The 15,543-nt window shown below is 59.7% G+C and overlaps 1 protein-coding gene across 22 annotated transcripts in view; it reads right to left on the bottom strand.

Annotated features, from left to right (window-relative positions):
- The window catches only part of BIN1 (bridging integrator 1), a 57,000-nt gene that overhangs the window by 16,038 nt on the left and 25,419 nt on the right, over positions 1-15,543 (bottom strand). For 11 of the 22 annotated variants that reach the window (XM_006047428.4, XM_006047429.4, XM_006047432.4 and 8 more), the window contains exons 2-7: positions 11,400-11,480; positions 5,387-5,441; positions 5,076-5,170; positions 4,282-4,377; positions 3,293-3,400; positions 2,477-2,569 (exon numbers count right to left, since the gene is read on the bottom strand). In XM_006047428.4, coding sequence (XP_006047490.2) covers positions 2,477-2,569; positions 3,293-3,400; positions 4,282-4,377; positions 5,076-5,170; positions 5,387-5,441; positions 11,400-11,480 — 528 coding nt within the window. The remainder of the gene's footprint in view (positions 1-2,476; positions 2,570-3,292; positions 3,401-4,281; positions 4,378-5,075; positions 5,171-5,386; positions 5,442-11,399; positions 11,481-15,543) is intronic. The other 11 variants (XM_006047431.4, XM_025273170.3, XM_006047438.4 and 8 more) reach the window with 1 other exon arrangement.

The raw sequence follows: 15,543 nt of genomic DNA, 5'->3' as shown, positions 1-15,543 counted from the left end.
TTTAAAATCTCATTTAAAAATTAAAGGGAGTATAAGAAATCAAAGAAATGTCTCTAAATATGCATGCCTCTGGCCACACCTAGAATGCATCAGACCTGGGGTGCCCTCCAGGCCAGAAGCCAGATCATCCCTGTCTTAACTCTCTGAGAACCCCAGTGCCTGATGGGGGCTACCACCCTCAAAACAGTGACTCCCACACTTCCAGACACCAGAGCCTCACACGTCACATGCACTTCCCATTCAAGTGCGCACTGGCTGGTTCAAGTCCCACCTCCTCCAGGACATTGACCTCCCCGGCTTCCGTACCCACAGAGACCACCCCTCTGGTCCCCACGATGCTGGTCCCAACTCCTCGAGTGGACAAGCATGGCCAAGACGGTGTGGACGGCACAGCAGTTCACAGCTGGACACCAAGCCCTGTTCACAGAGCTCAGCAATGCTGCAAAGGGCAGCGTGGCTTTGTTTTAGAGTTCCTAGAAGTCAGGGCCTATCCTTTATTTCCTTTGAGTCACATTCTTCATATTCTGGCTCTTTCAGAAATACAAGGGGTGGCAGGAGGCGGGGGGAGAGCTGTCCCTTGCTGGGGAGACCTTGCAGCCCCCGTGGCTCCACTACACGCCTCCGCACACGGACAGCAGCCACAAAGTGATGCCCTTGCCATGCAGCCTGTCACCAGGGTCCTGCAGGCAGCTTTGGGGAGACCGTGACACGTGTGGAGAGCAGCTTGGAACCGGACCAGGGAACACCCAGAGCTCGACAGCTCAGGAGAACACAGGCTCAGGAGCTGGTGTTGTCCCTCCAAAATCAAGTCAGCCAGCAAAGGCGGCACAGGGCCCCAGGTACCCCAGCTCACAGCCAGCCAGTGGCCTGAAGGCTCCCCAGCCCCCAGCCAGGGGTGAGGCAGGGTGAGGAAGAAAGAAGAGAGGCTCAGATGAAAACTGGATCCAAATGGGAATGTCAATTTGGCCAAAAGGCAAAATATCTGCCGTCCAACATCCAGAGACAAGATCCCGTGCCCTGGCCTCTCCTGCCAATCCCCCAGGGTGGGGGGTGAAGGTGGGGGATGGGACCCTCCCAGCTGGATCCGCAACCACACCCATTCCAGGAGCCCCAAATCGGCCATGGCCACCCCCCTGGCCCCACAGTCTCCCAGGAGCTTATCCCACTGGACTAAAATGTTCACCTGGCATCCTCCCAAACCCATTTCAGGGAAAATTATGCAGAAATCCTGGCCCTGGGCCAGTGGCCCCATTATTCCCCCTCCAGCCCGAAGTCCTGAACTCTACAGGCGGGACAGGCCAGTCCCTCAGCACTCCCGCAGGCTGACCTAACCCAGGCCATCTCCCCTAGACCAGAAAGAGGTGGGGCTGTCACTCAGAGCCTCTAAAGTCAGCCCACAGCCCTGGCCTAAGAGAAATCAGGCAGCAGGGTGAATAAGAAATTGGGCCATGAGCCCATGCTAAACCCAGCGCTCTCCACATCACAGGTATCCAATACATGTGAGTTGAAGATGATGAAATCAGAAGTGGCCCAGAAAACATGGGGCAGCTGCCTGGATAGAAAGCCAGCCTCCTCAGTGGGGCCCGTCTCCTGCCCCTCCCAGGGCCAAAAGTGCTGCTACAGCCATGCCAGCGTCACTGACTGAGAACACGAGCTGCCCTCCCAGGGCGCTGCTTCATGGTCCTTACCAGGACCCAGCCCACTCCTGTTGCCAGGATGGCAGTATCACTTTTGTGCAAAGAGCCTCCTCCAGGAAGCCCTCTGGGACCATTCCCAAAGAGCCAGTCCTTTCGGCCCAGGTCTCAGTATCCCAGCCAGACTGAAGAGCCTTCTCAGCGTCCCCCCAGGGGCACCCTGGGGCCTAGAGGTCCAAGGGTCACCATGACTCTGGCCAATTGTGGCAGGAACACCCACAGGGACCTCCAGTCTAGGGAGCTAGGAGAATGACCCAGGCCTTGAGGTGGGTGAGCCCCAACTCAGTCACTAAATGGCTCTGGGAACTGGGCAGGAGATCCGGCCTCTCTGGACGGGTTTATCTCCTCAGCAAACCCAGGTTAACCTCACAGTTCTTATGAGGTTTGAAGGACAACGCACTAAAGACACCACATCTGTCCCTGCAAGAGCCCTCACAGAGGACAAAGAGTCTGAGGCTTTCCTGGGCTCCTGGAGGCTAGGATTTCAGAGTCGGAGCCGGGATGACCAGAGGTCCAGGCGCTAGGACAGAGATGGGCCATCCCAGGTTAACCGGAGCCCCGGCCCCCATCCACATCCTCCCTTTGACCTCAGCTCTCTGAAGCAGGAGGTCTCCCAGCAGAGACATTTGAAAACAGCCCTGCCTCCCAACCGGGGAAAGAGTCGAGCCCTCCCCCACCCCCCGGTGGGGCTGGGCAGATGGGCACCCAGCACCACCCAGCACCAAGGACAGGACGACAGACCAGAAGGCGCCAGCACGTGCAAGGTTAGAAGCCAGTGTCACCTGATTTCGGAGCAGGTTAGTTTGAGCTACGAGATGAGCCTGCAGTTTGCCTTGGCACCACTGGGGGGCGGCTTTCTCAAGCAGCGAGACAGGCTAGGGGTGGGGAGGGGAGGTCAAGGCCAAGGAGAGTAGAGAGAGAGGAGGGAGACGGGGAGAGAGAAACGACACAGACATTAAACACCACATCCAAACGTCTCCAGGGCAGTGACAGAGCCCTGCCACCCTCCAGAGGGCCAGCCCCCACAGCAGGTAAAGGCCCTGAGGCTGAGAGAATTAAGGGGAGCCCCGAGGAAGGCGGAGAATTGGGTGAACTCCAGCTGCAAAGCAGAATATGAGAATCGTTAGCAAGGGCAGACGGACTCAGCAAGCAGCTCCTGCCCTGGGGGCGCTCACTGCGGGGAAAATGTGGGTGCACCCCCCCACCCCCACCCCGACCCGGCTTGTTCCAGCTGAGACAGGTTCACATTGGATCCGGTGATGGAATTCCACTCAGAGCACACCAGGCCAGGAGGGGCTGGGCCAGTGAAACCCAAGCCAGGCCTGCTCTCATCCTGGAAAGCGGCCTCAGGACAGGCGGAGGGGCCAGGCGGGGGCCCCACCCATTAGGCCCACGAGGCCTCCCACTCACTCGCCCTGGACCTGTGACCCCGGAACTAGTCACCGGAGGTGAATCCGTCTGCAAAGGGGGCCGAGGACCCCTGCCCGCCAGGGCGCAGTGACAAGCCTGCAGAGGGGGTGGTGGACCAGCACAGGAGGAAGGCGCCCTGTGGAGACTCCCAAGGACTCTCCCCCGGCAGCCACCACGGCCAGCCTTACCTTAGCAATTTTGGCTTCATCCTTCTTTTTGGCGGTTTGAAGGGACTCGTAATGGTGCCGGGCACTGTCGTAGTCCACCAGCTTCCGCCCGCGCTTGGCGATGCGTGACTGAAGTATGGAAGGAGGAGGCGGCTGAACAGGGCCTGACGCCCATGCTGAGATGCTGACCCAGGCAAGGGGGCCTGGATGAACCCGGAGGGCTCAGGGCCGCCGACCCCAGGCTCAGCAAGTCTGTCTCACAGATCCCCGAGACACTCGCGTGAACATTTCTGGCAGCAAAGAGCTCACCCCTTCAAGGCTTCTCTCCTCCTGAGCCACCCCACCAGCCTCCCTCCTGCACTCCCTGTAAAACTCCTTCAGGAGCCTTTGCACTGTGTGGCCGGGGGCCAGCATGGAGTGTGACCCCTCCAGAGGATCGGGCCCAGCACCACGGTCACTACCTGAGCTCTAGACAACTCTGCCTGTGTGTCGGGAGCACCTGGGGTCCCAGCTGCCTCCGTGGAGATCTGACACAGCTACCAGTCCTAACTCAACTGGGCCCAGCAAGGGCAGCTGGCGTTTTGAACACACGCAGTCACGCAGATACATCCAGATAAGAGGCGACGCACACAATGATACACACCTTCCCTTCCAAGCACACAGAGTCTCATACAGGGCATACAACGCCCAGGCCTTCCAGCCCCTTAATACACTTCATCAGCCCTAGAGTCACTCCACAGTTACACGGCCCCACACGCACATGCTCCACGAGGTCTCTTTCCATAGCCCAGAGACTCACAGGTACAGGGTTTCCAGCTCAGAAAGGCCCAGGCCTGGGGACTGGAAGGCCAGCCTCAGAGGGAGCAGCCCCAGAGGATGAACTGGGAGGCGAAGGGGAGGCCTGCCTCCAGCCCTGGGCTGCCCGCACGCCCCCACACCCCTCTCCCACTCCCGCCCCCTGACACAGGCTGCCAGGCCGCAGCAGGGCGGAGAGCCAGAGCACCGCTCACCTTGATGTCAGGGAACTGGCCCAGGTACGTGTCCATGGTAAGCAGCGCCTGGTCCACCAGCTTCTGGTGGTAATCCATCCAGAGCAGGTCATTGTTCTGCAGAAGGCGAGAGCACAGGCGTGCACACTGGGGCGCTGGGCTGCAGCAGGGCCAGCTCCCCGTCCCGGAGACCCAGGGGCCAGCCCTGTCGCCCCACTGCTGGGCGGCGCCTCAGAACCTCAGACTGGTGGTGGTGGTGGTGGCGGTGGCTTAGTCGCTAAGTCGTGTGCGACTCTTGCAACCCCATGGACTATAGCCCGCCAGGCTCCTCTGTCCATGGGATCCTCCAGGCAAAAAAAATGGAGTGGGTAGCCATTCCCTTCTCCAGGGGGTCTTCCCGACCCAGGAATCAAACCCAGGTCTTGTGCATCGCAGGCAGATTCTTTACCAAGTGAGCGATGAGGGAAGCCCAACCTCATCTATAAAACAAGGGGTCACAAGTCCTGCCTTTTCACAAGGTGACCTTGAGGATGAGATACGCCCAGGGCTGGTGGGGTCGGGGAGGGAGGCTTCCAGAGCCAGGTGATGCGACTCAGAGAGGAGAGATGCCTCCAGACATCACAGGAAACGCATCTCAGCGTGACGGTGTGTCAGAGGAGAAAATGACCCCCAGAGGGGGGCGGGGCCTTGCCCAAGAGCACCCGGCACCTGGGAACTGGAAGGGCTGTTCCCAGAGGGTGCAGGGTGCGACGGGCAGCCAGCTGAGGTCAGAGGCCCCTCAGGGCAAGGACCAAGGCCACTGGGCCCACACTCACCTCAGCAATTTTGCTTGCTTCATCCCTGCCAGGCCAGTCGGGCTCATACACCTCCTGCAGACACTCGTTCAGCTTCTTGGAGGCCTCATGCATGGCTAGTGGGCAGACAGGCCACACTGCAGGCAGGGCTGGTGGCAGGGGCGGGGGGCGCAGGGGCTACCCCTGCCCCCACCCCTGAAGGTCCAGGAGGTATGTGGACATACCTGGCAGCCCTGCTCCCCTCCCAGCTCTGCATCCATCAGCTCCACCTGGGGAACGCCCCGCTGGGTGTCCCAGGAAGCCCACCCGTCCAGGCCAGGCCTGCCCCTTACCTTTGACCGAGGCCAGGTAGGTCCGGAGGTCCTTCTGCAGGCGGGTGCCCTCGGTCTACAAAGAGAACGACGAGGAGAAGGGGAGGGCCTGGAGCACAGCCCACACCTGCCCTCTGCCTCCCGCATCCTGGGGACACCTGCCACGGATGGGCTGTCTACTGCAAAGCATCGGGTCTACAGGAGACCAGATAGGATAACACCCTAGCTTTGGGGTATGGCGGCTACTGCCTCTGCGGCCACAGACACACACTGAGCTCCCACCTGGGGAGCCCTGTGCCTGAAGGGACATTCACCTTCTCTCCCAGGCACTGTTTTCAGCCCTGGAAGGAAGGCAGCAAGACAGGGACCCTCCACCCTGGACGAGACACTGGAGCACAGCCCGTGTGTAAGATGGGACTGGCGGGTGGCAAGCCTGCCCTCGGGCAGCCGTGAGCCAGGTGACCGACAGCACAGGAAGATGATGGGGGTACAGGGACCACCCAGCACCTGGTCCTGAAAGCTTGGTTCTGCCTGAGGCCAGCTGGCTCCCAGCGCATCCCACCGGAGACGGGGGCCGGGAGCAGGCCTTTACAGGGTCAGGAGGACGACCCGCTGGGGAGAGGAGAGGCCCAGAAGGGGAGGCCTTTGAAAGGAGTGCAGAGAAGGGTGGGGTCGTGTCCAGGCTTCTCAGGACACCGGCCCTGTTGAGAGGGAAGATGCAGGGGAAAGGGGGGAGTGGCCCAGGGAGTGAAACCCTCGGAGCTGGGAGGGCAGCCCCAGGGGCTTCCTGGAGCAGTAGGGCCAGCAGAGCGGTAAAACCACGGGCGCAGCCTCAACTCCCTCTGGCGTCAGCAGGAGGCAGGGGCAGGAAAGCTGAGCTCTAGGTGTGAGGACGGGTGAGCTGGTTGAGGCCAGCAAGGAAAGTTTGAGACTCCCGCCAGGGAGATGCTGAAGTTTCCAGAAGCTGTGTGGAATGCAGGAGATTCCACACGCAGGCTGTGGGGCTGTGGAGACCCAGCTCTGTCTCTACTAGACGCGTGTGTTCAGGCACTTCAGTCGTGTCCAACTCTGTGCGACCCCATGGACTGTAGCCCGCCAGGCTCCTCTGTCAATGGAATTCTCCAGGCAAGAATACTGGAGTGGGTTGCCATTTCCTTCTACATACTAGACATGTAACCCTAAGAAAGTTACTGAACCTCTTGGAGCCTCAGTCTCCTCATCTGTCAACCGGGTCAAATGACCCTGGCCTGGGAGACCACAAGCACACGTGCACGGAGCACCTGCAGGGTGCCCGGCACATCTCAGGCGCCGGGAGTGGCTTCACTGTGGCCATGAAGAGCAGCCTCAGGAGGTGGGCTCTACCCTGGGCACCATGATGGGTGTGGAGGGGGTCACAAGGGAGCCCGGCTTCTGGAGGGCCGTGAATGGCTGAGCCTGGGGCTGACCTCCTGGGACCCCCGCCAGCCCACGCCTCAGGGACACCTTGTTTGGAAGTCCCGCTCTCTGAGGGAGACCTAAACATACCACGGCAGCAAGCCGTAGTTCCAGAAGACCTGTGCCCCTACAGAGCTCCACCTGCCAGCCTGGTGCTCCTGCCTGAGACAAAAGTGGTCTCTACCCCTGCCAGTCAAACAACGCCCCTGCCGAGAGCAGGCCAGGACGCGGGCCCCGGGCATGGGCCCACCCCAGCACCCTCAAATCGCTCCTGTCCCCCTGCAAACAGGGCCCCTCCTCCTGGCCAGAGCCCTCTCCTCCTGCCCTGAAGTCCTCAGAGTTGGGGCACAGTTCCTCACTGGGGCCAGAACGTCCCACACACAGCCTCTCGACACCACTGCGCCACCTGAGGAAAAGGAAGCTGGAGGTTCCGAGACTTGCCCAGGATCACACTGGCACAGGGAGAGCTGGTGAGAACCTCCAAGTCCCGGGCACGTGGGCCCCAGTTTGCTGAATCGGTCTTGACAGGGCCAGGAACGCAGGCAACTGCCTATTCGTTATGACGAATGCAGCCATGGGACATCAGACACCACACAGAGAGGGTTTCAGGGCATCACGTTAAAAACGGAGACCCTCTCCCAGACTCCTTCAGTCCCCATGGAGTATACAACCCTGGCCATGTAGGAATCTCCCAAACGTCCAAGTTCAAGGCATGCTGATTAGAGTAGGAAACCAAGGCCAGCCCACAAGCACTCACACCTCCCTGGAAGCCCATCGGGGCCACGCGTGGGCCCGAGACGGGGGCAAGAGGAAGGGTCTACCCCACTCCCCATGTAGCCTCCCCGGTCTTAACAATTAAGTCCTGTGGTGGTAGAGACGAGGATTTAAGTGTACCTATGATGCGATGCTCTTGTATTCATCCGATGTCAGAATCTTCCAGACCCAGTTTCTCTTCCCACCAAGCCTCATCAGCTTGCTCCCCTCCCCACTGTCCCCCAACATCTGTCTACAAGGCACCCAGAGAAAGGGGTCACCCACAGGGCGGGTTGCTGTGCTTGCCCAGGCTTCAGGCTGTACCAGGGCCCCTTGTGCTTCCCAAACAAGGCCACGCTGTGAGCAGGCACACTGGGCACAGATGTGCAAGGGCCGCCCGGGGCCCTGCCTCCCCTGTGCCAACTGCAGCTGGTCCCCAATGTCGACGCCCCCTCCGGGGGCTCCCAGCCAGCTGCTTCCTCAGGCGGCCCTGGCGGCAGGCTACCCTCCACCCTGGCTCTGAGAATCATCTCTCCGGAGGTCCCTGGGCTCTAACCATATGCCTTTCAGAGCAGCTGGGGGAAGGAGAAAGTTCTGGAGCCACTGCCCTCAGCCTGCTCTCCTGGCAGCCCAGGACTAACACCAGGTGTGGCCCCACAAGCCGGCCAGCAGGCACTCCACACCCCCCACACCTCCCTCCAAAGGCTATCTATCCCCCAACTCCCTGACATCAGCCCCCATCTTCCCAGGGAAGTGCTCCCTCCACCGACCCCTCTGGCTCCAGCTGGACTCGTGAACCTCTGTGGTCAGTGCCAGAGGATCTCCACGTGATAGCCAGGGATGCCCACTTGGAGGAGAGCCCTGGGTGGGCCCTGAAGAATGAGAAGGAACCAGACCTGCCCCATCTCATTGACAAATAGCAACTCTGAGCCCTGGGGAGCCAGGTCCAGGCGGTCCCCTAGGAGGAAGAGGCTGGGCCATCTGGAGGACCCAGAATGGCTCCAAGGATCTGAGCTGGATTTAAAACACTTGGGCGGGTGAGAGTGTGAGTGAGCCCTCCAGGGCTTCATAGAGAGGACAGGGCCAGGGATGCCAGACCTGAATTTGAGTGGGCCCAGAGGGGCTATGTAAACTGAGTCCCTGTGAAAGCAGGTAACAGCAAGGCGACCCACCCCCTCTCCTAGGGCCCACCCCCAGAGGAAGGGGTGGGGGACTTGTGTCCTTGAAGTCCAAACTGCCCGCCATCCCTGGCCCCAGCTGGCGCTGGCGCACTAGGCTTGGCGTTCCCAGAGGAAGAGCAGGGCTTCCCATGCTCAAGCTTCACCTCGCCTTTCCCAGGGCTCCCCACACCCCACAGCTTTCTGAATTCACTTCCCTGAGAAGAGTGATCCTCACTTAGTGACCCTTTCTAAGTCCTGAACCCCACCCCCAGGCCCCAGTTACCCCCACACACCAATCAAACCCAGAACTGTCCAGTTGCCCTAACTCCTAAGGGAGGGTTACCCTGAACCTCAAACGAGACCTCATATTTGCCCACTCCTGCTTCTACCCTCGGCCCCTGAGAAGCTGACCACACCACCCAATCTGCGGGCAGACAGAGCACCAGCTCAAATGCCCACCCATATCCACAGCCAGGGAGCCAAAAGCACTGGCTATCTTTAGCCCTAGCCTCACTCCCCAGCCGCTCTGGGCAAGGATCAGTGACTGCCTGCCAAAAGCCAGGGAGCCAGAGGGGACTTCAGTGTTCTTCTTCAAGCCTCCACTTTGAAGGTGAGAAAACCGAGGCCCAAGGGGCGAGCAGTCCCCCAGAGCCAAACAAGCAGTCTCTGCTACGGGCTTTGAAACACCTCCCATTACTGGCCTCGGGGGACAAGCAGCCATGGGGGCTCCCAACCCTGCTCTGAGGAACCCCTCAGTTGAGCTTCTCTGGCAGGTGAGGGCGACTTGGCCCTGGGCCCTCTCCCAGCATGTTCCCCTACCCTCTCCCAGCACGCACACTTGCCCTATCCCAGCATGCCTTCTGATCCTCTCCCAGCATGCTCCCCGGCCTTCTCCCAGCATGCTCCCTGGCCCTCCCCCAGCACGCTCCCAGCCTTCCAACCATAATGCTCCCCGGCCTTCTACCATCATGCTCCCTGGCCCTCTCCCAGCGTGCTCCCCAGCCCTCTCCCAGCATGCTCCCTGGCCTTCTCCCAGCATGCTCCCCGTCCCTCTCCCAGCATGCTCCCTGGCCCTCTCCCAGCATGCTCCCTGGCCTTCTCCCAGCATGCTCCCTGGCCTTCTCCCAGCATGCTCCCTGGCCCTCTCCCAGTATGTTCCCCGGTCCTCTCCCAGCATGCTCCCCGGCCTTCTCCCAGCATGCTCCCCGTCCCTCTCCCAGCATGCTCCCCGTCCCTCTCCCAGCATGCTCCCCGTCCCTCTCCCAGCATGCTCCCCGGCCTTCTCCCAGCATGCTCCCCGGCCTTCTCCCAGCATGCTCCCCGTCCCTCTCCCAGCATGCTCCCCGGCCTTCTCCCAGCATGCTCCCCATCCCTCTCCCAGCATGCTCCCCGTCCCTCTCCCAGCATGCTCCCCGTCCCTCTCCCAGCATGCTCCCCGGCCTTCTCCCAGCATGCTCCCTGGCCCTCTCCCGACTGCTCCCAGCCACGGGCCAGTGAGCTGTCAGAGTTTTTCAAAGGAGGCCCCTTCTCCCAGGGGTTCCCTTCCAGCCACAGAAGCATTGGTGGGTATCTTCTGTGCTTTCGGAGGCCTCAGATGTGGACCAGGAGTAGGAAGAGGCCTGGTCCCTCCCAGCCCCCAGTCTAGGCCCACCAGCCCCTTTCCTAGCAAAGCTTAGATCTTGACCTCACTGCCAACACCCATGCCCACTCCTGTGGCCTCTTCTGGCCTCCATTCCTGTCTGTCACTCACTGGGACTGGTCTGCAGAAGCCACAGAGCCATGGCCCAGCTCTCTGTCCCTGCTTCCTTGGCCTTTCCCAGGGAGGAGAGAATCACCAGAGTCACCAATCATTTCACTCCCAACTTCTACTATCTTCAGATACAGTCACCAAAGTGGCTTATTCTAGACTTAGCAGATCTGAGGGGGGAATGTCTCGAGTACAACCCAGTCAAGGTATTTAGGGCCCTTTGGGGTCAGGACGTCCTCCCTTGGAAAAACCACTGCCCCCAGGCTGTCCACATAATTAAGGCCCTTCTGTCACCAGCCCTTGGTCTATGAAAGAAAATGCTAAGGATGTCCTTTAATTCATTTGCAGTTTTTAGAACCAGAGAAGTATGGGTCTGAATCCACTCCCAAAACTGGATGGCAGATTACCCAACTTCTCTAAGCCTCAACTGCTTCATCTATGAAATGGGAACAGTGATACCAGTTGCCTTACAGGGGTGTCGGAGGGATCCACAAGCCGTCTACAAATGGCCCGGCCTGGAGCCCACCACTCAGCCAGGCACAGTCGACACTCAGCAGGTGCCCAATCAAACCCAGTCTGCTCCGCTCCCGTATTAAACCTTGCAGATACCACTCTCCTCACAGGACACTTCTAGAGAGCCCACCTGCCTCGACATTGAAGGTTGCCCAGAATCTGGCCATGATCTAACACTAGCTCCCACTCCCACCCCGCCCCAACCGTACACCTTACCTAAAGTAAACCCCCACACTCCCCCTCTTCCCCTAGTCCATAGCCAATGCCAGTGCCCCCTCCTCCAAGAAGTCTTCCATGACATGCCAGCCCACACTAATCCCTTCTCAAGCTCCTCTACTCCACAAATTCAGCTCTTGACATTTTCCACCTGGCAGGCACAGTTCCATTTTTCACAAGCTCCCGAAGGCCAAGGGCCACCCATACTCACCAGCTGCTTGTTGAAATTCTGGACACACTGTTCAAACTGCTCATCCTTCGTCTCATCTGCCTTCCCCAGTTTCTGAAGGACCTTCCAAGGCAGAGGGAGAAGGGAAGAATGTTACACTGAGAAGGAAAGTAGCCAAACCAAGAGCACCAGGTCATCAATACCACAGACTCCTCTCCACCCCAGCGGGGTTCTGGGAGGGCCATGGCCAGGATCACCCAGCCCAGGCCACCAGGACCACCAGAGGTCTTGTGGTTGCTGTGACCCCCAAGGGCCTGAGGGACTGAGCTCTCTCCCTCCTCTTCTCAGGGCTCACCCATCTGTCAAGAGGAGGAGCTTAGGACAGGCTTGCTGTAGTGACAGAAACCAGGAGTACGAGGGCTTGGTGCCCCTCCCAGCTGATATCACACTGCAGCCCGGGCTGCTACACCCCAACCTGGCAACTGAAAAGGGAGCCAAACACCAGGGGGCCGGCGGGGGTGGCCCCACCTCCCCACAGGACTCCATTTCTTGGGCCCACGGCTCACAAATCCTAGAGGGAGGGGCAGGGAGGTAATCACTCCAGGACCAGGAGGGGAGGGAGGGCTGGCGGAGGGTCAGGCTCTTGCTGTCACTAGGAGTCAGCTTCCAATCTGCCTAGATTTCCAGTTGAGACCCATTCTATCCCGTATCTAGATGCCCTCCCACCCCTGGAACTGACACCAGCACACACACATTCATGCACTCAGAGGCACCCAAAAGCACATACACACGGGCTCACAGACACACACCCTATTCCTGACATCTCAGAGGCTGACTCTCCCCTCGATGAGTCACGGCTGTCCCTTCTTGGCGGTGTCAAAGAGAAGAAGTGGCAGGCACAGGTGGGGAGATGGATGGGTGAAGGCAGAGAGAGACCCAAAGTCTGGAGAGGGAGAAAGCTCTAGAAAAAGAAGAAAGTGGACCAGGAGCCTGAAAGCCCTGAGCAGAAGGGCTGGCCCACCAGGTTCTCCCAGACTCCCATCTCCCAGCTCCCGCTGCCTCCAACTCCAGAGTTCTCTATGGTTAGAGAGAGAGGGAGCTCAAGAAGCAAGGATGGGTGAGGGCAATAGGGGAAGAGCAGAGAAAAATAAGAGCTGGGGTCCAGATTAGGCAGAGAGAGGGTGAAGTGTGCAGGGAGAGAGGGAGGCAGAGGCTCCCCTCCACAGGCCTGGGCAGGCACCTCCACAGGAAGCAGAAGGAACAACATGGAGATGATGGTCAGCAGAGAGTGACCAAAACCCAACAAGAATAAGAAGGAAGCACGTGGCTCTGGTTAGGGGTGGCAGGTGGAGGAGAAAAACAGGTGAGCCCCCAGCAGGGATGAGCTCAGAAGGGGTTGAAACACCAGGTCAGGGTCCTGGACCGAGGGATGCCCTGTCTCAGAACAGAGCCTGGACCCTCCCGAACCCCGACTGACCCTAGGACGGCCTGCGCTGCCCTGCTCCCCCTCCCCCACCTGCCCAGGAGCCACAGCGGGGCCAGTCAGCTCTCTGACCCTCTCTCTCATCGTGTAATGAATTTGGCCATCTCTTGCCAGGCACTTGCTCTGTGCCCTGGACATCTCTGCTGGGGAAGCAGATCAATCAGACAAGAGTCCAGTCCCAAGACAGAGGGAAGTACATGAGACTGTGGGAGCTCAGGATGTAGATCCTATCCAGCCTGGGTAATCAAGGAAACCTTCCTGGGAGAAGTGGCAGCTCAGACTGAGAGGAGCGCTGGTAGCAGGAGGACCAGAAAGATGAGGTCCGTCGTTAGGGAGTCTCAAGACACTCAAGGTGACTCGAGGTCGCACAGGAGGGAAGGAAAGGCAGTGGGCAGCGGTGCATATTGGGGAGCGGCCCCCAGTAACCCTGTCAGGACACTGTCCATCAGACAAGGGCAACCAGATGCCAAGTGTGGCAGTGAACTGAGGAGAAAAGCAAAACCAAACCACCATGAGCAAGAAAACAGGCACTTCCCTCAATTCGGGCTCCCCCTTCCCTTGGCAGCCACATCCCGCCGGCCCCATGGGAACAGGGTGGAGCTGCGGGAGTGCCTGGCCCACTTGACACTGGGCACGGGCAGGTGACTCACTCCCATCCACACCAAGGAGAGAAATGGACCACCAGGCGGGAAAGAAAGAACTTCCAAAAGCCAGCACGGCCCACTGGAGCAAACCAGAGGCTTCTAGGGAGCAGAGCCCGGCCGGCCCTCAGGCAGGGGGACTGGGAGGTGACGCTATCTGCCCACTGCCTCTCCTTCTCCCTGCAGAGATGCTCACGAACAGTGGAGCTGCCAGTCCCCTCCCCGCCATCGGGGTCCCGAGGAGGCCAAGGCCCCAGATACCCACACCTGCTCCAGGCGTCAAACACAGCCGCGTGGCTCACCAGCCAGCTGTAGCTACCAGTGAGACCTTCAGGCCTCGAGAAAGAGGCCAGCCATGGTGACATGCCAGGCAGTGAGAAGAACCCTGAGAAAAGGGACTCTTACTGTCTCTCTGAATCTCAAGCACCTTGTCAAAAAACAGAACATTAGCATCCACCTTAAGGCTCACGTGAAACACGTCTCCATATCTAGCCCATAACAGGTACTCAAGTACAGGGCTTTCAGAGCTGTCTTTACACAGCTGAGGGCTGGGCCTGACATGAACCCACCCTCCTAGTCCATACGGATGGCATCCCTAGATGCCAGACAGAAGGCAAGTATGCACACTCTGTACTCAAATACACAGGCAGGCAGGTGCACACAGCTGACTCCTGTTCATCCTTCAAAACAGGCGACACGTCCTCTGAAGCTGCCCTCTCCGTCCTCCCCCCACTCTACCACTTAGGGCCTGGAACCAGCTCTCCTCGTTGCCTGGGGGTCTGCCTCTGGCCCCACCCAAGCCTGCACAGCCTGAGGTCGAGGACAGTGTCCAGCCTTCCTGCGTCCCCAGCTCACTAACAGGGCTGAGCACAGGGTCAACACACAACACGTTTTCATCTGAGCTGTGAACTTTGAGGTCAGAGTCACAACCTAGAACAAACCAGCCCGTCAGCTTCCTGTTACGTAAAATGAGAGGGTCTATACGGAGAACGGAGAAGGCAATGGCAACCCACTCCAGTACTCTTGCCTGCGAAATCCCATGGACAGAGGAGCCTGGTGGGCTGCAGTCCATGGGGTCGCGAAGAGTTGGACATGACTGAGCAACCTCACTTTCACTTTTCACTTTCATGCACTGGAGAAGGAAATGGCAACCCACTCCAGTATGCTTGCCTGGAGAATCCCGGGAGGGGAGCCTGGTGGGCCGCTGTCTATGGGGTCGCACCGAGTCGGACACAACTGACGTGACTTAGCAGCAGCAGCATATGGAGAATACTTGACCCGACACACAGAGAGCTCACCATGAAGGTAGCCATTAGGATCAGGGGTTAGAACTGGCATTCACACGAATCTGAGGTCTGGTCTCAGAATCTGGGGAAGCAGTTGGCTCCAGTGGGTCCCACTGGCCCCTGCAGGATGCTGCAGAGGGGGCTGACCAGCACGGCTCTGCGGGAGCTCCAGCCAGCTGCTCACCTTGCCTCTGATAGCTCAGTGCCCGCCTGTGCCACAGCACGTGCAGGCTCAGGCGGACACCCAGTGAGTGTCTTAGCCTTGGCCTTGTCTCCTCCTCACTGTACCTGCCTCGCTCCACAGAAAGGAGGACAAGGGCACACACCCTGGGGCCCTGTCCTTGGGGGAAGCCCCCAGTGCGGCTACAGGGGGGAACAAACCCACCCCAGGACAGAGACCAGGACTAAACCTGGCGCAGTGAAACCCCACAGCCCCGACGGCTACCTGTTTCCCACCCTCCAGAGCACGGCTCCTGCTGCACCCCAGACACTGGGAAAGAGGCCCTTCCCACTGGCCCCTGGGGCACCTGGACCCCACCCTATCCTGCCCTGCCACCCAACAGCTGCTGAGCCCTGCCCGATCTGTCCCCACACTCAGAGACCGCAAGGCAGCTCTCCAGCCGCCGCCAGTGCCCTCGCCTGGGACACACACACACATGATCAGAGCCCTCTCCATGCCAAGAGGGGAGCCCTGGCCGCAGGCCTGGGGGACACAGAGGCCACACTCAGTGCGTGGGGCCACCCTGCGTGGAGCTCAGCCAGCCACTGCGAGCAGC

This window comes from Bubalus bubalis, chromosome 2 (genome assembly GCF_019923935.1).
Source record: "Bubalus bubalis isolate 160015118507 breed Murrah chromosome 2, NDDB_SH_1, whole genome shotgun sequence".
Lineage (NCBI taxonomy): Eukaryota > Metazoa > Chordata > Mammalia > Artiodactyla > Bovidae > Bubalus > Bubalus bubalis.
Note: the sequence above shows the minus strand (reverse complement) of the source record. Positions and strands in the feature narration are given on the sequence as shown.